Source organism: Scaptodrosophila lebanonensis, unplaced genomic scaffold (assembly GCF_003285725.1).
Source record: "Scaptodrosophila lebanonensis strain 11010-0011.00,11010-0021.00 unplaced genomic scaffold, SlebRS2 tig00000113-arrow-arrow-pilon, whole genome shotgun sequence".
In the NCBI taxonomy this organism is placed as follows: Eukaryota; Metazoa; Arthropoda; class Insecta; order Diptera; family Drosophilidae; genus Scaptodrosophila; species Scaptodrosophila lebanonensis.
In genome coordinates, this window is record NW_022060575.1 from 1,125,036 (window position 1) to 1,152,167 (window position 27,132).

The 27,132-nt window shown below is 40.1% G+C and overlaps 4 protein-coding genes across 4 annotated transcripts in view; 2 read left to right on the forward strand and 2 right to left on the reverse strand.

The window, feature by feature from the left end:
* The first annotated feature begins 12,943 nt into the window (after nucleotides 1-12,943).
* Nucleotides 12,944-13,764, forward strand: LOC115628292 (peptidoglycan-recognition protein SD). The gene has a single exon (XM_030524338.1). It carries the CDS (start codon nucleotides 12,990-12,992, stop codon nucleotides 13,557-13,559), a length of 570 nt encoding a protein of 189 aa, XP_030380198.1. The 5' UTR covers nucleotides 12,944-12,989; the 3' UTR covers nucleotides 13,560-13,764.
* Nucleotides 13,765-14,078: 314 nt separating this feature from the next.
* On the reverse strand, nucleotides 14,079-17,406 carry LOC115628264. The gene is made up of 3 exons (XM_030524283.1): nucleotides 16,899-17,406; nucleotides 16,136-16,714; nucleotides 14,079-15,754 (listed from the first exon to the last, which is right to left on the reverse strand). The coding sequence occupies exons 2-3, from the start codon at nucleotides 16,695-16,697 to the stop codon at nucleotides 14,793-14,795; spliced, it is 1,524 nt and encodes a 507-aa protein (XP_030380143.1). The 5' UTR covers nucleotides 16,698-16,714; nucleotides 16,899-17,406; the 3' UTR covers nucleotides 14,079-14,792.
* A 215-nt stretch (nucleotides 17,407-17,621) lies between these two features.
* LOC115628352 (elongation factor-like GTPase 1) overlaps nucleotides 17,622-27,132 on the forward strand; it is a 118,608-nt gene continuing 109,097 nt past the window's right edge. Inside the window, exons 1-4 of the mRNA XM_030524425.1 lie at nucleotides 17,622-17,640; nucleotides 17,943-20,335; nucleotides 20,437-20,878; nucleotides 20,945-21,058. Coding sequence (XP_030380285.1) covers nucleotides 18,140-20,335; nucleotides 20,437-20,878; nucleotides 20,945-21,058 — 2,752 coding nt within the window. The 5' untranslated portion in view covers nucleotides 17,622-17,640; nucleotides 17,943-18,139. The remainder of the gene's footprint in view (nucleotides 17,641-17,942; nucleotides 20,336-20,436; nucleotides 20,879-20,944; nucleotides 21,059-27,132) is intronic.
* The window catches only part of LOC115628327, a 42,526-nt gene continuing 37,443 nt past the window's right edge, over nucleotides 22,050-27,132 (reverse strand). The window contains exons 5-7 of the mRNA XM_030524384.1: nucleotides 22,884-23,034; nucleotides 22,634-22,816; nucleotides 22,050-22,579 (exon numbers count right to left, since the gene is read on the reverse strand). Coding sequence (XP_030380244.1) covers nucleotides 22,050-22,579; nucleotides 22,634-22,816; nucleotides 22,884-23,034 — 864 coding nt within the window. The remainder of the gene's footprint in view (nucleotides 22,580-22,633; nucleotides 22,817-22,883; nucleotides 23,035-27,132) is intronic.

Below are 27,132 nucleotides of genomic sequence, written 5' to 3' on the forward strand. Positions count from 1 at the left end.
AAAAGTTGATAATACTCGCATGTGGGGTACTAAATGGCTTGGTTACACACCCTGAATGGGTGTCTCAGTCAGAAGTGTGAAGGCTGCCCACACAGACCAACTGTGTCTGTCAGCAGCAGCATGTCTATAGTAGAGAGGCCTAGGGGTCATTCGCTACACAAATTTTGGAACTAGAAGATAACTAAAAACAAATGCCAGCATATACTCAAAGAGTTCATATATGGCAAATAGAGAAAAATACACGAATATGTTGATACATCCTTCTACACTCATTTGCATTGCCAGAAATTTACTTGCGTTGCTTTTTTTCAAAAAAAAAAAAAAAACATAATAGGTGTACTTATTCTCTGAACCTGGTTCGAACGGGATTGATTCTAGAGGATAACCCTCTTTTCCCGGAACTCAACTGTGCGTCCCGTTGAACGCCTACGTATACAAATATTTCTGAAATTTCATTTAAGCACAGGATAAGACACTTCAGGGTATATACAAAAATTTGTAATATATATTAATATTCAATTAACATTTCCACCAAATATGGCAGACAGAAATGAAGCAAATGTAAAAAATATTTGAATAATTGGTTCTTTTTACGCAAATTAAAAACTCTGAGTATTTTATATCCCGAGTACGAAGTAAAGGGAACTATGAAATTTTAGTTACCATAGGCATAATTTAAAATTTAACTCTAACTTGGTCCATTTCGAGTCGTTAGTCTTGAAGCTACCTTACAATGAAAACGTTGCGACTGTAAGCTATAGTACCATATTATTCAATAATTCATTAATTTATTATAATTTTGTAATCCATAGCCACATTTCACAACCCACGAATTATTCAACAACACTCCCTATATGATGCTATTTGTTTCCATAGACTTTATAAAAAAAATTTTCTCACAAAACATCTATTGTGTTCATATTAATAACGGTCAAAAATATTTCGTGTATTACGAAAGTTGTCTTACTTAAATTGAGTTTTTGCATTATTGTAATTTAATTAATTAACTAACTAAAATTAATTATGGCATAGTGGGTTGACGCGAAAAAGGCGTTGCTGCCTTATAGGACTGTAGTGATTAAAAGAATCAGATGGACAAAGGCAGGTCACGATTTGGACGCGTATGGTCATGTCTATTGTACACGTAGTTTAGCCGACGTACTATATACATATATTTTCTATACTAGTGTACTATTCTTCCTTCTGTGGGTAAGATAAGCTTACACCCCAAACGAATAAAGCGTTTGGCGAGTGGTTTATCAAGAAGCTAGGCATACATCAAATGCCTTATATGGATTTCCTTTACTCCTATATTTCTATTTTTATAAAATTACTGCTGTTTTATTTCTTGCGTTACAAATTGGTAGTAAATTTTGCGGTTGAGCTGTTACGAAATTGGCTTGAAAATTTATACGTTTTCGTAAGGACTCGGCCAGTCATAATATTTTATTTAACAATGAAAAATGCGCGATAAGTAGGTCGATTCAACTTGTGGAGCTGCTTTCTACGAGTATACGTTAACAGTTATACTTACACCGACATCTGTGCACGAGTGGGACTGTTGGAGCAGCCAAAAATAGTGCCTGAACACATAACTGTTCATATATAAGTATATACTTATGTACATATAGGCTAGTAAATGCACTCTGTGCTTTAAGTTTCCAAGTACTGCCAGAAGCGGCAATTTTGTTCATTTCTGCTGTCAATAAGCTGAGGAATAATATTTTCTGCTAAATTCATATTATAATTATTTCATTCATTTTATATTTATTTCGCTTATCGATTTTTGATGCAACTTGTGTCCTTTAGTTTGTCATATGTACAAAGCTAGACACTGTTTGTTTTCTTAAACTATCGGTATATTAATTGTTGCTGCAGGAATATTTAGTCGACAAGGCCTTCAGAGGCTGAACTAATTTATTTACTTTATTCGATTTGCATTGAATGTTGAGTTAGTTCGAAATCTTTCGCATCTTGACAAGAGTTTTGATTAAATACATAGAGATAGAAAAGCGATTTACAGAATACATGAATCGCATAAAAACATTGATTTCTTAAATTATTAATGAAATTTTATTAAAATTGCCATTCAATTTACTATGAATGCTGAACTCAAATAGTCGCATATTCATTAATTATTATTAGAGATAGAAAAGCGATTTACAGAATACATAAATCGTATAAAAACTTTTATTGCTTACATTTTTAATTAAATTGTATTAAAATTGCTGATCAATTTACTATGAATACTGAACTCAAATATTAATTGTGCATTTATTAAAAGAGTATTCTCCTAACAGTAAGGCAAAGAATGTGATTTTTAGGCATGTTAGCTGGAAATGGGCATTTTATATTTATTTTGAAATAACAGATATATGATTTTTTTCTTGTTAAATGTAGTAACTTAACTACAAATAAAACCTTTTTGATTCTTTCAGAAAACTGTGAAGAATAAATAAAAAATGGCCCTGTAGCTGTTGTTGTTCAATGTTGATGCGAAAACATTGTTTTAAGTATCTTTTTAACGGGGTTTTATAAGAAAAGTTGGCAAACATCTCTTTACAAGGACATTGGAGTAAATCTGCATATGCAGGAAAAGTCTTTTACGGCCCAAAGGCGATATAACTTGGTTTTGTGGGGACAGATTCAAGCCGCAATTAATTATAATGGATTTAAGCCACAATTAATTATAATGGGGATAATTTTTTTCCGAAATATTGAAAAGGATTTTTGCGATAGATAAACATAAGTACATACACGTGCGTCTTTAGCTTTGTGCCAACACCCTTTTGAGCTGACCTGCAGCTAGCGGAAGCAGTTGACTCCTGGCAAAAGCGTTTCTGGTTGTCTCTGGCAACGCACAAGTTGTTCGTTGCTAAAATAATTACTGACAAAGGCTTAAATATTAAATTACACACTTATTTATTTTGTCCAGCCCGGCTGGGCGGCGCAACCAAACCCAGCCAGCTGGCAGACAGGACACTCCAACGTCCACTCGAGCGCTCTCTGTCCTCAGCACGTCCTCACGTACAATGTGCTTGTGCCGCTCCATCGCTGTCGTTGTCGTTGTAGTTGTAGTTGTAGCTGTAAAAGTGTACGCAATGTCTTTGCTGGCTATTCAAATACCTTTTTGCCCGCCACTGCCACTCTGGTGTTTACTTTGTGGTTATTTTGAGGCTACAAGTTGCAACTTTTACATTTGCGAGCAAACAGCAGCAGCAGTAGCTGCGGAGGAGCGGAGCACACGTAGCTGCCACCAAAGGACCCCGTCCACATCCTGAAGTGCAGCCCAGCTATGCACTTGTCCCCTATTCCAATTGCGATTCCTGTGGCTTTGTGTTGGTAGCGATGAAGTTTGGAACGTTGCACCCACTTTCATTATTTTCTTTGGTTTGTTTGCAGCCCCCATCTCTGTTCATTGCAATGGAAATACTGGAGAAAAATATATTTAGATGCTTATCTTAATCTAATGAAAATGAAATGGGTGTACTCGCGCCCTCCCTCCGACCGCTGCTCATCGATTTGAGCGACACTGTCAGCCAGGTCGACATATTAAAGTGGCGTTTCATTAACCCTATTCTGTTTGCTGCCGCCTGCTGTTTTCCAGAGTGCAACTTAAATTTCAATAAACCGGAATGGAAACTTACGAGTACGTCTAAGCAGATGTCTAAGCGAGTGCATGTCTATGTTTCTGCCTCAGCACGCAGCGGGCTTCGAGCTGTCTGGCAGCGTTTAAATCAAAATTAAACCCCGAAAATAAGCTTGGCGCACAGACAGGCACCCGGAAAAGATGCAGTAACAGTAACAAGAACAACTAAGTATCTAAAGTCAATGGCTGATGTTGCAGGACGCTTTGGCCAATGCTGCGTATACGTAACGTGCTTCCATCTACGTCTCTGTATGTATGTATGCGTGTATGTATGTACGTATGTGCAAGCAAAACTTTGAGGCAACAACCAACCAAATTCAATGCCACACTCATACGAATACCAACACAGTAAATCAGCTCTAAGTGGAATACGAGTCCGGGCTCGAGTGACCCCTTTAAAGATTCAAAACAATTCTAAACAAAAAGAGCAAACCAAGTTAGTCCTCGAGCCATATCTTGGAACCATATCCCCAAAAGAAATATCGATGTTTCTCACGTATTTAATGATTTATTTTTAAAACAACTACAATACAATATTTCTTTATTTCTACTTTATGCTCTAGACAAAAAAAAAAATGTCATATCCATTGAAAAATTGTTATGCATACTAGGCCCAAAAATAAAAAAAATGTTGTTTATACAAAAACGTCTGAAAAGCATAGTAGTTGAGCACATTTACAATATTAGAACTCATCATGAACATACAAATAACGCTAAAGTATTCGAAACTCAAAAGCTAATTATTAAATAGGACGGTACGAGTATATGCAGCTGCAAGGCTACATAAAAAACTTTGACAAATGCAGTTCCAGATAGTACCAAAAAGAACAACTCTGGGCAGAAAACTATGTGAAACATTTATACGGAAGTAAATTGGCATAAAATACCTCACTGGAAACTTGAAAATTCAATAATAAAAGAGACATCAGGAAGCCCGGGAATCTACATTTTATTATGGCTACATTAAGTTTAAGTTAAGTTTTTTTAGGAGTTTTTTTTTTCAAATGAAAACTTCCGTCCACAAAAAAAACGCACATTAAAATATTAATGTGTGAATTTAAATGTAGATTTCTTCAAATACGATGTGAATACTAACTACGTAACGATTGATTTTCATTATTTTGAACTATAAATTATGAAAAACTTATTGAATCAATCAACTAATGCGTCAATTTGGTCCATATTGCAAATAAAATATTCAAAATTATTATAGTGTTTTTTATAATAACTTATAAAAAAAATCTATTTTTCTGCATATTCTTAGCTTCGTCGAAATAATTCATTTTATTTATGCAATACGTTTTCATTTCATTATCAGTGGCTGCCTCGGCTAGCTTTGTAATTGCGCATCCTTCTAATCCTGTTACCTATCCAAGATCTTCGTGGATTGCTCGAATAACACACGCAAACTTAAAAAAAAAAAGTCCATTAACTAAGTTTAATTCTGAAAATTCTACTTCTATATACTAACAATCACATCTTATTTACAGTGTCTGTTAAATAAACTTTATTTGTTAGATTTCTTGCGTTGTGCAAATTCAGTATTATTTTTTTTTCTATGGTATTGTAGGGTAGTATGCGATCTACTCGAAAAAAGACTAAGAATTGCATTTTGGTTTAAAGATATTTTTAATTTTAGTTAGAATATATGCACATTAAGTATGTTTTCGCTTAAGCATCCTGCAAGAGTCCTGCAAATTAAACACCACCTTAAGGTCCAGTGCGCCGCACGGTCCTTCATTTCTATTTTTAGGTGAATGATAAAATTTTAGAGGTCGGACTGTAGACATTCGTACATGCGTACAAGTAGCTGTCTGTAGCGATTTAATAAAAATAGATGAGTGAACTGGCATTAGAGTCACAATATGGCCGACATCACACAAACATGCAAACATGCAAACAGACACACAGACACACAAACACACTTACACATGCACATGCACACTCCATTGCCTTTGTGCCGCACTTCAAGCGTTACAAATTCAACTTTAAGCGTTTTGACGCTAAGTAGTTGATGATGGGGCCGTTGCTCGGCAACCGGGAGTAGAAAGCCAGCCACGAATGAGTGCACTCCTACAATATTTCTTTAGCATATATCAAAAGTTATAGTTAAGGCGTTGCATGTTTGCTGCCATATCTATATCCATATCCCATATCCCCTCTCACTCTCGTTCTCATTCTCGTCCTGGTTCTGGAGCTCGCCACTGCTAACGCCATCGCCATCGCCATCGCCTGCAGCTTCACTTCTTCTTCCTTCCGGCACTTTGACTGACTGGCTGTCTAACAGCCTGGCTGGCTGATTTTTGTCTGCTCGCCCGAATGCCACAGTCCTCTAACGTTCCGCTTTGCCATGTGCGCATCCTTCAGACCAAATTGAAGTGTTTGTGCACAGAACAAGTGCCCCAAAATGTATATGAAAACAGCTTACATTGCATGAAACTTGCTCCCACAAGAAGTCTCCATGCTGCCTTCGTTGATGATGAGGACTACCAGCGATGATGATAATACCACATACATACATATATACATACTTGTACATACCTACTGACTCTCCTCTTGGCTGAGCTAATGCTGATGCCACGCACATCATTGCACTTTAATATTGCATTATAAAGTTTCGCATTTTGACGCTTCTCATATTAAAAATGGCACGACTAGAGTAGGACAATCGTACCCCTAAGTTGACATTGCGTATACGTTAAATATTTTCGGTCACTCATTCGTAATGCAATGCTAATGCGATACATCAACAAACGCACCCTTTAAATACTCGTATAAACAGTGCACATATGTTATGTGCGACTTACTGAAATATTATTAAGATATTATTGTAAGTATAATGAACTAGAAGGAGGTGAAGATCTGGTCTATTTAGTTAACTAGTATACTCTTCTTCTGCTACAGCTGTCAAGAAGAGAAGAAACTCCTACCTCTTGAATTATTCTTGTCATAAGCTTGTTTCATGACTGTGACCCTAGTTGTAGGGAGTGTCCAATCCCCTTTAAATACTAATACTCGCATAAACAGTGCACATATGTTATGTGCAACTTACTGAAATATTATTAAGATATTATTATAAGTATAATGAATAAATGGTCATACCCAACTAAATTAATGTGAAGATCTGGTCTATTTGGTTAACTAGTATACTCTTCTTCTGCTACATCTATCAAGAAGAGAAGAAATTCCTACCTCTTGAATTATTCTTGTCACAAGCTTGTTTCATGACTGTGACCCTAGTTGTAGGGAGTGTCCAATCCCCTTTAAATACTAATACTCGCATAAGCCGAGCACATACTTGTATGTTATGTGCAACTTACTGAAATATTATTAAGATATTATTATAAGTATAATGAATAAATGGTCATACCCAACTAAATTAATGTGAAGATCTGGTCTATTTGGTTAACTAGTTTACTCTTCTTCTGCTACATCTATCAGAAAATAACTTGATGATTTGAAAATTATTATTGAGGCGTCGGCGTTATGGTGTAAGAAGGATTAGGAACTATTTCATGCCAGTCTCAGTAGACGAAATAGTTTATTTAAATAGCATGGAAATAGATATTGAATAACTGCTGTTTTACAAGCATCCCTTTACAATTCAGAACGCATGCAATTTTCATTGCATGCCAAATTTGTCAGCGACAATTTTGTGAAAATATTATGCAGCATTAATTTGCACTTTATTTAAATTCGTTGGCAGACATTTGAAGCTGCCGCAGGGCTTGCATATCAATGTGCCATATTACGATGACAACAAGTGCACCAACAGCAACAACAGCAACAACAACAGAAACGTCAGCTGCCGACAGAGCGGCGTATACGTAACGCTAATACCAAGCCGGGGGTATTTATTGCTCGTTGCTATCAAGTTGGGGAGCGATGCATTGGAATGTAAGGCGTATGCCTGGCTTGCCAATTAAATGGACGCCGTTCAGGAACAATGTTAACTTGGAAAGGGGGAGTAGGGGATTGGGGCGGCTTAGATGTAAATTCAAATCTACATGCATATCTACACAGAGGAGTAGTTGGCTTGGCAACCGCTAAGTGTGCGCCGGCATGCCAATTAGCAGCAGCACTCTACGTGTTAAAAAGTGCAACTGGCTTAAATCGGCCAGTGCCTCTTTAAGCCAACTGCAACCGCAACAACAACAGCAGCAGCACATCAACATGGGCACACATACTAGTATATACAGAAAAATTCATAAACGAACTTTATTCATTAGCTGCGCTGCATTCTGCCTCTGCCTCTGCAGCAGCATCAGCTCTGGCTGCAGTCGCTTACTGCAAACATCAACATCAACACAAGTTGCGCGGCTCGTAAACGAAATAAGTTTTTGTGTGCGAGGGTTTTGTGAAATTTAAACAAGTTGTCATAAAAATGTCGCACCGAAATCGCATTACTACTCGTACAAGTACAACTATCGCAGTCGCAGCCAAATCACAGCCCGTTGAGCGTTATCACCTAGAGATGGGTGCGTGAGTGACGATGACTACGCTCGTGTAAACATGCATTTATTTGAATCAAACAAAACGGACAATTCTCAGGACAAGAGTAAAAAAATGCATTACCTCAACTTTTATATATATTAGCAAAAGAAATTACAAAAACTGCCAACTTTAGATTTCTTCGATTGTTTTTTACAACAATTATAACATAATTTTATTATAATTAAATTATGTTTAAGATTGAAAATATTTTACGTGATGTTTTTTTCAAAATGGGTTTCAAATTGCAGTAACTTTTGAAGCAATAAATTTGTTTATTCTTATTTATATACGATACTAGCGACCCGGTACGTGCTTCGCTACGTATAAAGTGAAATAATAAAAAATATTTTATTAATTGCTAGCTATTTTAATACTTAATCCAAATCATTTGGATAAACAATATTTTTCCCCCATTTTGAGCATGAATAAACATACGGTTGGGGGTGTCGACTGTGGAACAGGCAACATAAAGTTGGAAATGTTTAAAATATGATTCTTCCAAATTCACACCACAATCCCCATCTGAATAAAGTTTTAATTTGCAAAATCCCCATGAACAAATTGATCCTCCATTTATTGAATTCATTTGTTACAAAAAATGTGATAAATAAAGAACCGCTCGTCCGATTATGTGCAAACTTCACATAAACCATCTACTAAATAGTCCGAACAAAGCCTAAGCATTTGGTTTGGATAGGTGAGCCCGTTCGTGAGTTATAAAATTACAACGAAAAGTGGCATTGCTTTTTATATACTTGTATATAGATTAACATTTACACATTTGAGGGCAAGGCATCTATTATAAGTAGAAGTTTGCTGTGGAGTTGGGTGCATCAGGAAACAGAAACGTTAACTTCCTAGGGCTTAAGGGAACCCGGATCACAAGTTTGGTTATTCTATCTCTTTCCCCTTCTGAGATCCTTGCGCTCATACAGACGGACAGACGGATGTGGCTATATTGACTCGTGTTGTCATTCTGGTCAAGAATATTTTTATATTTGTTTATTTATTATTAGTTAATAAATTTATGCACTACTTGTAGTCACAAAACTAAATTTTCTTAGATAAAATTAAGAGTTAAGTGAAAAGTTATTTTCCTTTAAAAATGTGTTTCGAGTCTTTTGAATACCCAAAAGGTTTAGGGATTTTACGGGATAAAAATATTAAAATGATAATAGTAATAGATAAATAGTTTTCCTGAGCCAGTGATATTAGATGTGCTCTAGGGTCAGTGTCACGCACTCATCTCTAGCTGCAGCTACCAATGCCGAGGAAAAGTTGTGCACGCTCTCGGCGTGCTTAAATCCACTGCGGTTGCTGACGCCCGCAACTTTTGCTCTTTCTGGTTCATGTTGCGATTGTCGTTGGCGACGGCTGTGGCAGCTGCAGCTTCTCCTCCTTGCAGCTTCTCTGGCTGCTCATCCTGCTGCCGCTGCTGCTGCAACAGTGCATGCAATTTGCTGTTTCGCCTTGTTTTCACAGAACTTCTTTACACAACAGTTTGGAGTTTTCGGGTGTCGGCTGCCACAATTGACACCTTTGAAATGTGACAGAAGCCCGAGGGTATTGAGGGTCTGGGCCTGGGTCTCGGTCTCGGTCTTGGGCTTGGGCTTTCACAAAGTGCGGACAAAAAGTTGTAAGAAGGTTGTTTGGTTGGTTTGTTGGTTGCTTGCCAGTATGTAGTATTACTGGGTTGTCGATGTTGCTGTGTTGCTTGGTGCGAATACTCGCATTTTAATTTGTGTGCATTGGCCAAAAACTCATTGCCTACCCGAGGGCGCTTTTTAGCCTTTCCGACTGCAATTTGGACAAAAGCTTGTCTCAGGCATACATAACTTGTTTCGCTCAGGTGGCTCAAGTTTTGTGCACTAATTTAATAGATGGCATTGTTTTTGGCGACAATGCGAAGGGCAAGAGCCCAACGTGCACAACAACAACAACAACAACTACAAAACGTGCCAAACATGAAATTTTCCGGAACAATTTGTAGCACGAAAACTTTTCTTTAAATCAGTGCGAAGACACAACGAATACAACGAACGAACGAACGAACGAACGAACGAACTAGCTGAGAGCACTAAGTTCTTTTAATTTTAATTAAACGGATGAGCAGCAATTAGCGGAATAAATCTGACAATTTTGCAAATGAGTCCAGTCTGGTAGGGAGCGTCTCAGGGGCTGCCAGCAAATTACCGAAGGCTGCAACAAAATGCTGGCGAATAGCTGTTAGTTGGTGTTGCTGGCTAAATCGCGTGTTTTTCCTCCTTTGATATAATTTAAATTGCAGCAGCTTCAATTGCAAAGCAAAGTCGCAGTTACGGCTCGAGTACAACAGCAATTTAATTGTACATTTTAGTTGAATTGCTTCACTTTGGTCCAGCCAAAGGGAAAAAAGGGCGAAAAAACTCGAAAATAATACGAAAAAGCGCTCGTTTAGCTTGAACTTCAGAGCTAAACGGTTTTTGCACTTTTCAACTGCTTCCCATTCCCTTCTGCGGGCTCCTGCGGCCTGCACTTTGAATAGTCCTTTTTTTTTGTTTTTTTGCTCCTGCGTTTTATATTCATTTTGTTGCTTTAATTGAGGCGCTTACTTGCATTTTCGTTGTCACTGCAGGATTTGTTGGAGCAGAAGGCATAAGCCAAGACATGGTGGGAAAGGGGGACAGAGGAAGCAGAGCCAGGACTCTGTCTGCAGCTTCCTGGCTGGCTATGTGACTCTGTGTGTGTGCCCCGTGTGCATCATCGCGTTGCGTCTTCACACAACATTCCCGCCTGCCATCAGTTTTTTTTTCGTTGTTTGCTTTTGCATTTAATTACGAAAGTTTTTAATTAAATTACTGGGTAGAACATCTGTGTCAAGTTGAGGTTTTTGGTGTTTGTGCGAATTAACATAAAGCCAGTGGGGCTGAATTTCAAAACACATCTTTAGAGCGAAAATGAAATTATTTTGAGCCCCCATGATATGTTTAAGGAAAATTAATAAAATTTTACCGGAACCTGAACGTGACCAGAATAGAACTTACTATATATAGAAAACATAGAACATACTACACCTAATTCTGTTTTTACACAGTAAAATGGTTCCAGAAAAAGTCGTGTAAAAAAACCGTGTAAAAAAAGACATTGCTCATATGTTATTTTGAATCATGCTAAATGGATATATACAATTTTTAATTTTCAAACCGTGTTAAATCAAAACCGTGTAAAAAAGGGCCGTGTAAAAACAGAATTAAGGGTAATCTTAACACCGAAGTTAAATGAAAAAAAAAAAAACATTCTTGAGTGTTCCAAAAATGTATTAATCTTCTAATTCTGCTCTTCTTTCCTAGTTTCGAAAAGCTTTCTTATTTTCAACATTAATGTAAAACTATGTTGTCAGAAGGATTCTTTCTACTTTCAACATTTTCCCAAATAATACTTTGCTAGGTTGATAGGGTACAAACATCGAAAAAAGTAAAGATATCCGCAATACATAGCTCTAATTACTTAGATGTATAAAATCCGCTTATGCATAAAATACCTACTATAAGAATTACAAATATAGTAGATCTTAATATCAGCCTGTATAACAAATGCAAAATCATGCACAAAACTTCTGAAACTAAGCAAATTAATACTATAACATTTAACATAAACCACATATTTTATTTTTCTCCCGCATTAAAAATATTTGTTCCCAAATCTTTTCATATACTAACTAAGCATTAGACAATAGCATAAAATAGTCAACGATAAAATATATTTTTGGTTAAATACCTCCATGTACATAAAAATGCTTTCATCAATATATAAATTCTTACTATAATATAAGAGCCCGTGGAATACTTTGAATTCCGATTTACAGCCTATCAAGTATGAGAAGTTAACTATTGATGACCAAACGAATACGAATGAAAAATTGTTTCGTAGTTTTTCCGAAAACTATCACGATATTGAAATTATTTTTCTTATTTCTTGCCAGCAGATACATAGGCCAAGAAAGGAAGAAGTTTATCAGGTTTATAGTTGTCAATGCAGGAAAGTCCGCTCCCAAGAAAAGGCTCACCTGGAAGCCCCACATTGTTGCTAAGCGCACACAACCTATCGATTAGCTTAGAAAAATGAACTGGTTGTTGGTTAGAGAATCTGAGCTAAAATAATGAAACGAGCTTTTGCTATAGTATACAAGAGTATACGCACGCCAGTTTGGACATATTACATCCACCTTTGCGGCACGGCCAAGATATTGCAAAACAAAGTACTGAGGAGAATCTCCAAAGCTAATCCGTTCATCACTAATGAGGGCAGTTATCGTGAACTTGGTGCTTTTTAAATCATAGACGAAGCAACGCTTCTTGTAACAAAAAGCTAATTTCAAAAAATATTCACAACAGAAATACATTTGTGTAGAGAGCGCTGTACTTGAAACAGTTTTGCTGATAGACAGCTATCACACCTTCACAACTATACATATTCTTATAAATACATACATATATACATACATACATATGTATATGAACGAGTTTGGGTGAATCCCCGAAGTGAGGGAATGCGTATAAAATGCCCCAGGGTTACGTCATAAATGTATATTTTATCTACAAACTCGTGAGTACATACATACATATGCATGTATTTACAAAAATTAATTGCAGTGTACATACATTTGGAAAGATCTTAAAAGTACCTTTAACATATTGCTTATTTATGTACATTTGTATGTTTGTACATATGTACATATATTTGCACATAAGGCTATCTGTGGGGGCACATCGTACTTAATCAGCGATGTTAGTGTGAGCGGGGAATTCGTAAATAGATGAGCCAGCTGAAGTCAGTTGCTCAGTTGTGTGTCAGATAGCGTGCTGGAATGATCTGTGAAAGATTTCTGATCTATATGGTGGCTGGTGTGGTGCTTGGTGTAGCCAACGCCGAAGATCTGGTCGTAGTTAAACGATCCGAATGGGGAGCCCGGCCGGCCACTGACGATATGAGACTTCTGGAATTGCCGGCAGACCGTGTGGTGATCGCCCACACGGCTAGCACGACCTGCAACGATGAGACGAGCTGTAAGGAGCGGGTGCGCAACCTCCAGCGTTTCCAAATGGTGACCGCACGCTTTGCGGACATCGCTTATCATTATCTAATTGGCAATGATGGGCGTGTGTATGAGGGAAGGAGTGCGACGAACCAAGGGGCTTTTGCAATCGGTCACAATGCTGGAAGTCTGGGCATTGCTTTCATAGGCTCCTTTAACGAGAATGTGCCCACGGATGAGGCACTGAAGGCTGCCCAGGACCTCATTGCCGAAGCTGTGCGACTGGGACAACTCAAGGAGGAGTATCAGCTGTATGGTCATCGTCAATTGTCGCCCACTGTCAGTCCTGGTGATGCTTTGTACGCCGTACTACAAAAATGGCCCCACTGGCAGAGCACGTGAAGCAGATATCGGGAAGTCCAAATTACTTGGCGTCTATTATATACAGACATATGAACTATCCGGTTTTTGAGACCCCTTCAACGTGATTTTTGTGGTATTAATCGTCTTTTAAATACGCTCACTTCATTCTCGCATCTGTACTTTCAAGAATTCATTTTTGTGGGTATGATCAAATAAAATCATTTGATAAATTTTAAAAAAGGAAGGATAAGGTGTTTCTTCTAGAGGGTGATCGAAAATTCCAAAAATTTACTTAATACAACTATGGAACAACCTAAGAGAATAATACATAACTACTTCTGGAAGTGCTTATCTCAGAAATCGAATATAGTTCGTCGATATGGGTATTTCATTCCTGCCATACATAGCATTATTAAGTTGGTATGGCCGATCAACTTCTGCATTGGTCTTGAACAAACGCATCCGTATAGTCAGCCTCAATTAGGCTCTCGAAATTAGTGCCAAACAGAAGAATCGATGTTCTAACTAAATGCACTGTTAGTAAGAAAAACCACGTGATTTTCATTTGAGATATCGACAGGTAAAGACGACCATTTCTTACACATTTATTGTAAATATAATTATGTATAATTTGTTGCTTGCTTAAATACCAATACTAAACTTTATTCTTCTTTCTTGATCTGTTTCTTATCAACTTTTTTTGCACAATCTCATGCAGTTTATTATTTTTTTTTGTTTTTTTTTTTTGGCTGCTCGTGTGCAGGTTGCTAAGCTCCCCAGGAGCACTGGGTATATTTTTTCTTTCGTATTGCGCAGTGGAGATTTGAGACATCACATATCATACACTGAACAGTTGGCGAATTCGCAGAGGCAAATAAGTTTTCAAATAATTGCTTGATTAAGGAGTTTACGCCGTGTACAAAAAAAAATTTTTATGCAATTCTGCTTAGGCCCAATATATTGATTTCGTGGGGACTAAGAAAGAGAGGAAGAAGCAAATACAATCCATAACGTTCTATCAAATATTTGCTAAAATTATTTACCTAAGGGAATTCACCATTTTTAATAAAATTAAACTAACTTTACAAAAGTTCGCATAGATGTAAAAGTACATAATAGAGATTGAGACTAAGACAAAGCTCGAAACATAATCAAGGCTTGGCAATCAAAATAAAGATGCATTAATTATAGAGGGAAACGACAGCAATGTGGATTTAGGAAATATTAAACAAGGAACTATACAAAATTCGTAAAGTACTTATATAAATTGCACTAATATAAGCCACCGTTCTGCACTGTTTCCAGTGGTAGCAGCTGCAGCCAGTTCTTTTTCTCTAGCCCCTCCTTTGTATCACCGCGTTGTGGACACAGAGGCTGAAAGCAAGTAGTCAGTCCTACGCTGGGCGTGAACTCTGCACGCTCGCGCAGCTCCTCCTCTGTGGCCAGCATAATACAATCATCATCGATGTCGTCGCTGTCGACGTACGCCAGCTGCTGTTGCTCCCGCTGCTGCTGCACAATGCTGTCACTGTTTCGCCGAAAGGAGTCATCCGTTTTGCGCAGGAAGTTGTAAAGCGCCACACAGCCGAGCACAACCTCACAAATATGCTTCTCACTCACTCGCAGCGGCTGCGCCAGTATTGGGAACATATTGCATAATATGCGAATCGTTTGCTCCGCGTGCGCAGTGACCTGCTCAAGCGCCTCATAGGCTGGACTATCTTTGGTCACATTGCGCGTGGTTACCAGATATGATCGGGCAGGTAGCACAGCATCACCCACAAAATAGTAACCTTTGCAATGGGGTTCGGCCTGCGTTTCCATCGCATTCATCTTGCTTTCTAACAGTTCCACGGCAGTTGTCTGGTTGTATATGTCGTTGGGCCGACTATTGGTGGCACGTTCAACGTTCACATATTGGAAATTGTTTTCTGCATCCACAATGCCTGTGAAAATGATGGGGGCGCGTTTACGATCATCACTAGCGCCTGAGCCGCCTGCGGCATTGCTCTGTAGTTGTATGCTGCGCATGAACAGGTTGCCCACACACTGTGGCAGGTTGTGCTTGCGCTCCATGTCTGTGGCCGCGTTGCGCCACTGCTCATCAGTCTTTGGTAGTTGCACGTATTGGTCCTTGAGGTGCTCGTAGAAGCCCAGACAGATATTGGCAATCATCTCGTTTATCACAAACTTCGAGGCACGGAAGCAGTAGTTTCGACAGGAATGTACTTCACCTGGAGACAGAGTTGGACAAAGAACAGTTAGAGAATAGTTCATCAACATAGTTTCACTATAGCTATTGACTAATAATTTTTCTAAATCTATGGTAAGACAGCGGAATAATTTGCGCACATATTTGTCAAGCTTCACAAGTATAATCCTTGGTTTTTACATTTAATGGATCACTTGTACAAATATACGACAATTATTTGCTTGAGACGTCCCAAATCCTTTAAATAGTTAAATGTGAAGAACTTTGCCATTAATGCTGAGGAGACAAAAGGTCTCAAAACTTTGAATATATCCAATATTATTAAGTTAAGCTTATTCTGGCGATCTGTATAGTCAGATGAAAAGTTAAACAATGGACAAGATGTTTGTTGATTATGACTTACCCGTTGCCAAATATTTGAGCGTGATGGCTAGTCGCTCCTCAGCACTGAAGGATTTCTTTTTGCGCTGAGGCGCATACTGACTGATAATCGGCTCCAGCTTCTGCACCAAGTACCGAAACTGGCTCTCAGTTATGGCTAGGAAGTAATTCAAATGGTAGCACTCGTTCTTCCTCGACTGCAGCTCACTTAGGAGATTTTCCTTGCTGAGAAACTCGGCCTGGTTCTTGCGCAGCCATTCCTTTGTCCATTCGAGCCGTCGCCGGGTATTCAAAATCCCGGCTAGATCTAGTGCGCTGATTTTTGAAGTCTGAGGTCGCGATAACACCGAAGTGCGGGCCGCCCCACCCACACCGACGGCAAGCGCATCGTTACGTTCTGCTCCAGGGGCGTTGCCATTGTCCCCATTGTCCTGTGTGACCCCGATTGTGACGGCCACGCCCACCTGATGACCACCGTTGACGACTCCGCCGCCACCGCCGCCGACACCACTGCTGCGATTCACGTTCGTGCCGCCGTCGCGTTCGCGCAGCACGCCAATAACCTTTAGTTTGATTTTGTCCATCGCACCAGTTAGTGCTGCTGCAATATAACAACGATTTACAACAACATTTACGTATGCATCTCATCAAAATAGTTCGCCAACTCGCCCACTTCCATTTGCCTCGTGTGTGTGCACATTCTCTGATGTGTATGTGTGTGTGAGCGAGTGTGTGCGTTTGTATGTTTGTGTGTCGTTTTGTGCAACAAATCGATTTTTACTCACCTCACCTCACTCCCCCCTTACGATGGCCTAGTGCTGCTGCTGCTGCTGCTCCCGTTCCTTCTGCGTTTTGGACGTTTGTCGTCGACGTTGTGTGTATAACCAGTTTCGTTCTTCAGAGGGTTGGGGGGAAAGTACAAAATATACGACTCTTGTATAATTCTATACGGCCCAGTGACGTTTTATCTGTGTGCGTTGCCTATCTGAATTTTACAAATTTGCACGTAGCTTTGACTTTTGCATCTGTCATCTGAGTTAGGTGATCGGTCCCTTAAAACGAAATCGTCGAACAAGACATAGGGCAACAACAACATACAGCTACGTTGGCCACGAGGCTATATTAGCAGCAATTTCATAGTCTGATTGTGCGTTTCTATTGTTTATACTTTATTAGCTATTGCTCCGCCCTCTGTCAATTACACAAATTTGTTTAATACGACATTATTATGTACATTTTCACAGCGAGTCCGTTTTTCTTAACCCCACCACTGTTCGCGTACACGACGAAGTGGTTCTTCGTTTAGTCAGCTGTGCTCAGCTGAGGGCAGGGTTGTCGAGCACTGGGCATGCGCCGAGCCAGTGTGGTTACCGGAACTAGTTAATTTTTTGAAAAGAATCAAGAGAATAAAGCTGTGAATGGCAAAAGCCATTGTAATTATTTTTGCCTTAATCATTAAAACAAAAACATCCACTCTTTTGAGAAAATTTAAGTAGTTCATAGACGGTTTTATTTGTATATGGTGAGGTAAGCATCCTTCTATAATAGTTCCTATGCAAGTATTACAAACAAATATTCGGAATGTCTTCAATGTTCAATGTTATTAAAAACGATATTGGTATAAATAGTCTTGTTTGGCATTTTACTTACGTGTACTAAAAAACAACGACTACAAAGAACAATGTTTTCGCAGCTCATTGTTATGTTTCTTTTTGTTACACTCATACAAACCTTGCATATACATTGAGCTTTCAATATCTGATAAGATAATGCAATTTAAATGCGCGGCTACCTTTTATACGAACTAATAACGTTCCAGTTCTCAATAGGCGGAATCAGTTCAGCAGTCAGCTGGAGCACTCACAGCTGTTTGGGCTTTTACGTTTACACGCCCAAACAAATTTGACGAACTGTTGCATCTGGTCACGAAATATACCGCGTGTGTTTTTGTTTACAATACGCGGGCAACAAACGCTCAATTGGAAATTCGAAAACTGAGCTCGCAATCCTTGAAATCCTTTGCAGAATGCCTGTTGTGGACGCTAGCGATCTGGCAATGCTGCAGAAGCGGCCGGAGCAAATACGAAATATTTGCATTCTGGCGCACGTGGACCATGGGAAGACAACATTGGCAGATTCACTGGTGGCTAGCAATGGAATAATTTCACAACGCATGGCTGGAAAGTTGCGATACCTGGACAATCGGCAGGATGAACAGGAGCGTGGCATCACTATGAAGAGCAGTAGCATTTCCCTGTATTACAGGGGCGGCAATGAGTTGGCATCCAAACAAAGTGATTATCTGATTAATCTGATTGATTCACCCGGTCATGTAGATTTCTCCAGCGAGGTGTCCACGGCCGTGCGCTTGTGTGACGGTGCCATTGTTGTAGTCGATGTAGTTGAGGGTGTAGGACCACAAACACGAGCGTGTTTGAAGCAAATCTATGAAGAGCAGCTAAAGCCTGTGCTGGTGCTCAATAAATTGGATCGACTGATATTGGAAAAGCAAATGACGCCGCTGGATGCCTATTTCCACATAAGCCAGTTGCTAGAGCAAGTGAATGCTGTGCTGGGAAGCATCTTTGCCTCCGATGTGCTGGCGAAGGAGGACATTACGCAGAAGGACAACTACGAATCGGCACTGGAACAACTAGACGATTCTGAGCTCTATTTCTCGCCTGCCACGGGTAACGTGGTCTTCTGCTCTGCCTACGATGGTTGGGCTTTTGCCGTGGGAGACTTTGCTGTTACGTATGCGGAGCGTTTGGGAATGACGCGGGACGATTTGGAGCAGGCGTTGTGGGGAGACTTTTACTACAATGCCAAGAAGAAATGCGCTGTGGCGGGTGCTCAGGAGAAGGCTAAGAAGCCAATGTTTGTGCAGTTTGTTTTAGAAAACATATGGAGCCTGTACGACATCATAGCGGTGCGCAAGGATAAGGAAAAGTTACCTTCCATAGCCGAAAAGCTGGGTCTGAAATTGCAGGCGCGCGACTTGCGCGTAACAGACCCTAAGGTGCAGATCAAAACAGTGCTGGGGCAATGGTTGCCCATCGATCGGAGTGTACTAGAGATGGTTGTCCGGCATGTACCGCCACCTCACAGTATCAGCGATGAGCGTGCCCAACACTTGCTCTATCCGGCCAATGTGGATTTAAGCTCGCTGCCCGTCGAGACGTTAGCATTGAAAGAAAACTTCAAGAGTTGCGCTGCGCAGAGTGAGAATGTCATAGTATTCGTGTCTAAGATGACGCCCGTCCATGTGTCGCAGCTGCCACAGAATCGGCCAAAACGCCTGAACGATGTGGAACTGCAGCAGCGTCGGGATGAAGTTCGTCGCCGTATCGAAGAACGCAAACAGCTGAGTGAGCAAGCAGCGTTGGCGCAGCTAACCGAAGGCATGGAGCAACTTCACACTGTGAGCGCGCAGACTGCAGAGTGTACGCCCACATCTCAACCAGAGGTGGAGCAGGAACAAAGTGACTTCGTGTTTGTGGCCTTTGCGCGCATTTTTAGCGGAACGCTTAGACGTGGCATGGAATTATATATTTTGATGCCCAAACATGATCCTCGCCAGCCCACGCATCGTGTACCTGAAGAGGCGCCCTATGCCACGCGCGTCGTTATCGGTGATCTTTACCTATTTATGGGTGGCGAGCTACAATTGCTGGACGAGGTACCAGCCGGCAACATTGTAGGCATGGGCGGACTGGAGACGCACATTGTGAAGACTGCCACAATCAGCAGCACGCTGAGCTGCACATCCTTTAGTGAACTGAGCGTGATGGCCACGCCCATTCTGCGCGTTGCCATTGAGCCGGTGCAACCACAGGATATGCCTAAACTTATCAAGGGTCTGAAGTTGCTCAATCAGGCGGACGCATGCGTGCAAGTCTCTGTGGCGCCTAGTGGAGAGCATGTGATTACCACATTGGGTGAGGTACATGTGGAGAAGTGTGTGCATGATCTGGAGCAGAGCTATGCCAAGATCAAGGTGAATGTGTCCAAGCCAATTGTGTCGTTCAGGGAAACCATTGTGCCTGCAGCTACTGTGGACATGGTCAATGAGGCTATTGTGAAGACAGCCGAGGACAAGGACATTAGCAAAAAGATAGCCACTCAGCATACGCTCAATAAGCTCGGGACTTTGTGTGTCATTGCACTCCCGTTACCGACTTCGGCTGTGGAACTGCTGGAGAAATACAGTAACTTCTTCAAGGTATGCACTCGACAATCAGAGGCTCGAAAAGTTTATGTATAATTGAAAAAAAAAAAAAGTGAACTAAATAACAAACTACCTTCTTCTATTGCTACTTACAGGAGCTTGCCAGCATATCACGCAACACATTGCTTTCTGAAAAGTATTCTACACTGCTGGCCCAGATAAAGGCTCAACTCACCACAGCCCTAGCTGATTTGGATTTGCTAGGCTTAAGCTCCCTTAAAGCTGAGGCTCTAGTCGATCGCATTTGGGCTCTGGGCCCACGCAATTGTGGTACAAACATTCTACTTAATCTGACTGATTACGAACAGCCAGACTTTTGGTCACCGCATTCCAAGAGTTCTGACACGGATGTCCGCGCATCATCAACAGATGTGCGGCGAGATTACAATAGCTCCTTGGTCAATGGCTTTCAACTGACTACGGCCGCGGGTCCATTGTGCGAGGAACCCATGCAGGGCGTTTGTTTTGCCATCCTAGAGTGGTCTGTCCAATCCGACCGTGAAGATTTAAATGCACGCGCTTTTGGGCCTTTTTCGGGTAAGCCGTAAAAAACGAAAAAGCACAGCAATGTTTACTTATTTCGAGTAAATTTTAATCTGTTAGGTCAAGTTCTTACCGCTTCTAAAGAGGCCTGCCGACAGGCATTTCAAAATCAACCGCAACGTCTGGTAACGCCCATGTATAGCTGTAATATTGTGGTGAACGCGGAAATGTTGGGTAAGTGGAATGACTTTTACTTACTTCCCCTCTCTCTGAAATGGCTAGCGAGATTTTTTTTTAAATCTTTGCACCATCTGTATCTTTTAATTCGTGCAAAGAATTTATTGTAGAAAATTGCAAGGATATGTCCTATCGTATAAGAACTCCATTCCCCTCTTCTCTGTTTTATGACATTTCCAGCATACTCGTAATACAAATTCAATTTCACTTTTACTTTTTACTAATGAGTATGTATTTTTAAATAATTTATTACATTTATTTCCATTTTCTTGAGCAAATTGCCAAAGGTTTGCATCATATTGGAAATGTTTCCGCATTTTTGTTCAAAAATGTTGTTATTGTTGTTTTTAATTATCTACTAGTAAATGCAGCTTAAAATTAAACATAAATAAGCAACTAAATGTAATTTTTAAATAGTGTTCGATTGTTTTTTTTTTTTAGATTTTGCACAATTTGCTTGCTTGGTCGGTGTTTGCTTTTTGTAATAGGTTATATTATAGTTTCAAGTAATTTGCACCTAAACTAGTTTATTTATTTTTGTATTCCATTTTTTTAAATAAATAAAAAAATGAATTGAGGCCACGTTTACGTTAAATGCAAAACAAATTAATTAAACAATTAATGATGGCGAGTCGCGCGTAATTGTTTAATTAATTCGTTGGTCGCTTCGTTTCAATAAAAGTAGAGTTAAAATTTTAGGCGACGACCAATCCCTGCCAGTGGCGCCGCCCCACAAATGCCATTTTAAATGCCTAAACTTTACGTGCCTAGCGCTAAATACATATAGTACGTGTTAAAACCGCCTCTCGCAGGCAATCCAGCTCTCATCTCCTCTCACTCCCTTCTGGCCCAGCTGCCTTGCTTCAGTCACAGTAGGTTGCAGTTTGTCTCAAAAATTCGCTCGCTCTCCTGGCTAATCGAAATTTTGTGCTATCAATTTTACGTTACTACGCTAATGTTGACGCGATGCTGACATCGTACGTCAACTTTAGTCCCAGACTATGGTCTGTTGGAATTCCAGTACACGATCCCAGGGAAACTCGGGCTCATAACTCTCCGCCTCCGACACCACGGAGCGTTTGCTGCGGCTCTCCAGCTGCTGCGGCTGCTGAGATTCCGTTGGTTTGGCGAGCTCACTGGCCGCAGCGGCCACTGCCTCGCTCAGTTCTGCTTGCAGCGTGGTGCGGGCTTCGTCGCTGGCCTGCGTGCTGCTGGCTATGGATGTCTCCTCTGCGCCTGCCGCCTCAATGGGCGCATCGCCGCGTCTTTCATTGTTGCGTCCGTAGTTGCTGCCTGGAAAATTGTTGATAGAGAATTGATCCGGACGGAAGTTGGGCGCATTATGCGAGTGCGTGCTCTCCGGGCGATTCAGATATTGATAGCTGCTGCCGCCGCCATTCTGAAAGCTTTGATCTGGTGGTTGGTAATTGGAGCTGAGAGCGGATGCACCACCGCCCGAGTTGCTACCACCGCTGTAGATGGGTCGTCCATAGCTATCCTTTTGAGCCGAACCATACACTGCACTGCCGCCGCCCAAAATGCTGCTGCTTAAGCCTCCGTTGCTGGCACCACCCGCCACTCCCACATAGCTGGATTGTGTGCCCGGTCTGTAGAAGGGCTTCTGCAACTGATAGCGTTTCGGCGGCTGCGAGCTGGGCTTGCGTACCGAATAGCCCGGCTTGACGCACATCATGCCGAATACGCGTATGCCGGGGACGCTGGCATACGTGGGCTGATCATGCGCCATTGGACCCTCTGCATGGAAATATAGAAAGTTTACTTTCTGCGATGCTACTGCCTGTGTTTTTGACGCTTCACTCACCCATTTTAAAATGATCCGGACAGCGACATATGACCAGGTAGTGGGACTTGCCAGTGCGCGTATTTTGCAGAGCCAGCAGCGACCAATCCTTGGGCGAGCGGCACTCGCGCATTTCTGTGGTGGCCTCGCAGGTCTTCGCCAAGGTAATTGCCTGTTGAAAGGAGCAGTAATGAATGTGTGCTACGATAGATGTGCCGTTAGCTTGTCTAGACTTTGATGATGGGTTGCTGCTCTAACTGTGGCTAATAGGTGATGCATTCACTTGGTGGCTGGGCATTTATTGCGTCTGCTATTTTGGCCGGAAGGCGCATCTCATTTTGACGAAGCAAAGAGAAATGAAAGTTGTCTCCTTGCCTTGGCTAGGCTTGTGGGCTTCCATTTTCATGTTAACGAAATTGGTCTTTTGATTAAAGGGTTGCTAGGCTTCGAGGTTTAAGATAATACAATTGCTTTTGGTAAAAATAAATGAAGAAATACTAGTTCTTGATAAAGTGAACGCGTTTCAGAGGCAAGAACACGTTGTGCATTTTTTTTTTCCAAAATAACTTGCTGGTTTCAACATCTTTTCTTGAAATACCAAAGTCGTGTTTTCCCAGGTCATGGTGTAAACATTGAATCCAAATAATGCCTTTACTGGTCCCCAAAAGACAATAAAGATGACGGCATAGAGTGCGAGGCGAATGACATTTTCAAAAATTGCCTTTTTTATTCTGGAAGGAATCTACTCGAAAACTAGTAGCAGTCTGCTATGAAATTGCGTATTCAAATATTTTACTTTGAGTGTCAACAATGCGTTTCATGGTAATAGAATAAAAAATATTTATTTATTTATACGCATACATTTTATATGAATAGTTTAGTAGCAGCCTTGCTCTTCCTTTGACAGAAAATTTAGTCTTACTAGTATTTCAGTCCCCACTGTACAACTTTTATAGGCTTTGACGATAGAGTGGGGCGGACTTAAAAGAATGCGCATATCAAGTTGGAAAACTTCAGTTCTCATTTTGTTCGGTAACCTTGCCTTTATACAGACGAATAGATGTCTTAGTATCTACGGATATCTACTGCTTTGAATAGAATATACATATTTGTTTTTCATTTGAGGATACCAATAATTGATACGTACTATTTATATCGACTTAGGGGTCTTTTAAACTTGTAGTTAAATGTACATCGATGTTCATAAGACAGACAGGCAGATAAACAAACAAGCTATATCGATTTAATTCAACTAGATTTTCCGGTCTGATATGAGTGTTGTGGCGCCTGCCACGTCTAGTTTTGCTTGCTACACTCACATCAAATCAGCTAGTAGGTAGGACATAGAAAAAGAGGAGAATTCTGCAAGTTCATCTTGCTTTCGATCACATCTTATTGTGAAAGTTTTAATTGAGCTTCTAGCTGTGCCCGCCAATGGGTTAATCTTTTCCAGCAATTTCAACTCTGCGTTCGATCAAGCCGCATGCTCGAGTGTCAAATTGAATAGCAACATGCAACCAGAGCGCTGACGGCCCAGTCAGACTGCCCTGATCCCAGCAGCCACCGTGTCAGCGCCATGCCTCAGTTTCGATTGGACAAGTAGCTGTCACTGAGTGGAGCCGCCACACTCACAGCTCGGAGTTGCCACCCAGAGGGCGCATTGAGTGTCTGTCTTTTTGTCTGCACTTTTAGTTGCAACTGCAAGGCGTGTTTGTGCCACATTAACTAAGCTTTCCCAAAATGACTGCCAATTGATGTGCTCAACAGCTTAACACTGTCCCGTGCTTGTGGCACAGTCTGATTTGTGTATAAATGTGTGTGCATCTAACTGATTTTTTTTCGACTTGGCTACGTGGCTACTTGGCTACTTGACTACTTGACTACCTGGTTACTGTTGCTGCCTGTTGTGTTGTTTGTGTGGTTGTTATTGTTGCTGTTGTCAATAATTTGATTGACTCGAGGCGCTTTGCATGTTGCCGCCATTTCTTTGGCCTCGCTTGCTACTGTGACGGCCAATTGGCGGCCATTCAGGTTAATGCGACTGCCAGTTGTCGGCGTTCCAGTTTTTGCATTTTCCATTCAGATCTTGGTGGTCTCTCTCTCTTGTTATTGTCACATTCTCATAATTTCCGCAACGGTACAGTTTCGCCAGAGCTTTGTTCAGCAAAGTGTTCGCACTTAACGGAATGTGGCAGCGCTCTCTGGCCATTAAAACTATTAGAGGTTTTATTGTTTAATTTATTTGAATGCCTTTTAATGCTTTGCTGCAAATACTCGTAGCCACAGACTCGACTGGATGGGTCTGCTTGCCACTTACTATACTCGTAACATATAACTCAACTAGCAGGTATTGCCCGTCTTAACCCGGCTCAATATAATGTTTCCAATTGTATTTATTTTGTGTGTGCATAACCTACCCATATGTTTTCACCTTATAAGTTACCAGTAGGAAGGCATTTAAGGTATTTAAATGAACATTTTCTGTTCTTGACAAAAAATTGTTCAGTAGTCCGTTACATTTTTGTTCTTGCCAAACTATTTCTTTAAACGAACATGACCACTATAACTAATATTTTTTTAAACCTCCCCCCTTTGGAGTTAGAATTTTCCAAAAGCCTTTCTTAGTGTGCTCCTACACTATGATGGATACTATGAAAGGATACTTGAGTCCAAATTTCATCTTTTACCGTTTGGGCTGTGCGTTGATCACCAATTAGTCAGGACAAACTGTTTTATATATAGAGATAACGCAACGTTTTAAGATAGACTATGTGCAAAAAAGGGGAATAATTATAAGGGTATATCCTAATTTTAAATTCACATTTGAGTCAATACGGTCACGCACAAACTCGGAATATGAAACACGGCACTCGTGTCAATGCCGTGCAGCGATGAGCCACGATCAAAAAGCACTGACAATTCTCATCTCAATTTGCTAGAGTAAAACTTTCGATAGTTGAAGCCACCGATACCATCAAAATATCGAAGTTTGAATGCAATAAGCAGAATATTTAAATAATAAAATCTAATTATTTATTGAGATCGATAAGAACAAATCATATACATACATACATCTGCCCGCAATGCGAAGCAGAATATGCGTAGCTCCGTTATTCGGTTTCTGCTTTACTATCGCATACGCAGTCGTTGCTTAGCGACGGTAACTGTAAACTTTTGGCGTTTTGCCTTTGCAATTAACATTAAATGGTCAAAACGAAAGAAGATGAGCGAGCCAACAACTTGAAGTTGTTGTTGTTGTTTTGTATTTACATGCTTCATACATATACAGGCATAGATACATATGCTTGTACATATGTATGTATGCATGGGCACACATAGACACGAACTGTTCCCAACTATTTGATATTTGATATATGGCAAGTAAAAAACATATTGCTATATTTTAATCGTTGAATGCCAATTTGTTGATATAGTTATGTTGATTACATTACCCAAATTTGAAATCGATCGGACAAAATTTATAACACAAACTATTCATTTGAAAAAGTGAATAAATATTAAAACCCCAATAATAAAATTAAATGCGATATATCGAAAATATCGATACTTGTGTTGATATATCGTAATACATGTCGAATACAAATACATCGAAAAACATCGTTTGAGAGTTATTGATTATAATACTGTATTCGATTGTACACTGTACACATACATACATACAAATTTATTTGTATGTGTACTGTAACTGTAAACTTTTGGCATTTTGCGTATGTAATGAACAGGCGTAAATGATCAAAACGAAAGAAGATTTGCGAGCCAATAACTTGAAGTTGTTGTTGTTGTTTTAAAAATTTTGATTTGAAACCATAGAAAACTATTTTTTACAATTAAACAACAGTGTTCGATAGCCCACTGCATACTTGTACATACAAACCTATATATGTATATAGGAATGTATGAACGTACATACATACTTATTGATGTACATACATACATATGTACATGCTATACATACAGACGTATGTACGTATGTAATACATATGGTGCTGCCGTAATTCATAATGCGAAATTCTTTCTAAGGGGAGAAATGTCCCCCCTGCCCAACCTGTGTACGCCCTTGTAGTCCGTTGTCCTAAAAACCCCTTATGCCAAATGTACTAAACAAAGAAAAAATAGCATAAAACTGTTTATGTTATAATGTTAATAATTTTTAATTAATTAACATTTCTTGCCCTGTCAGTGCAAGACGAATGTACTTTTGTACATACATATGTATGTATGTATGTACATATATGTGTACAAATGAACA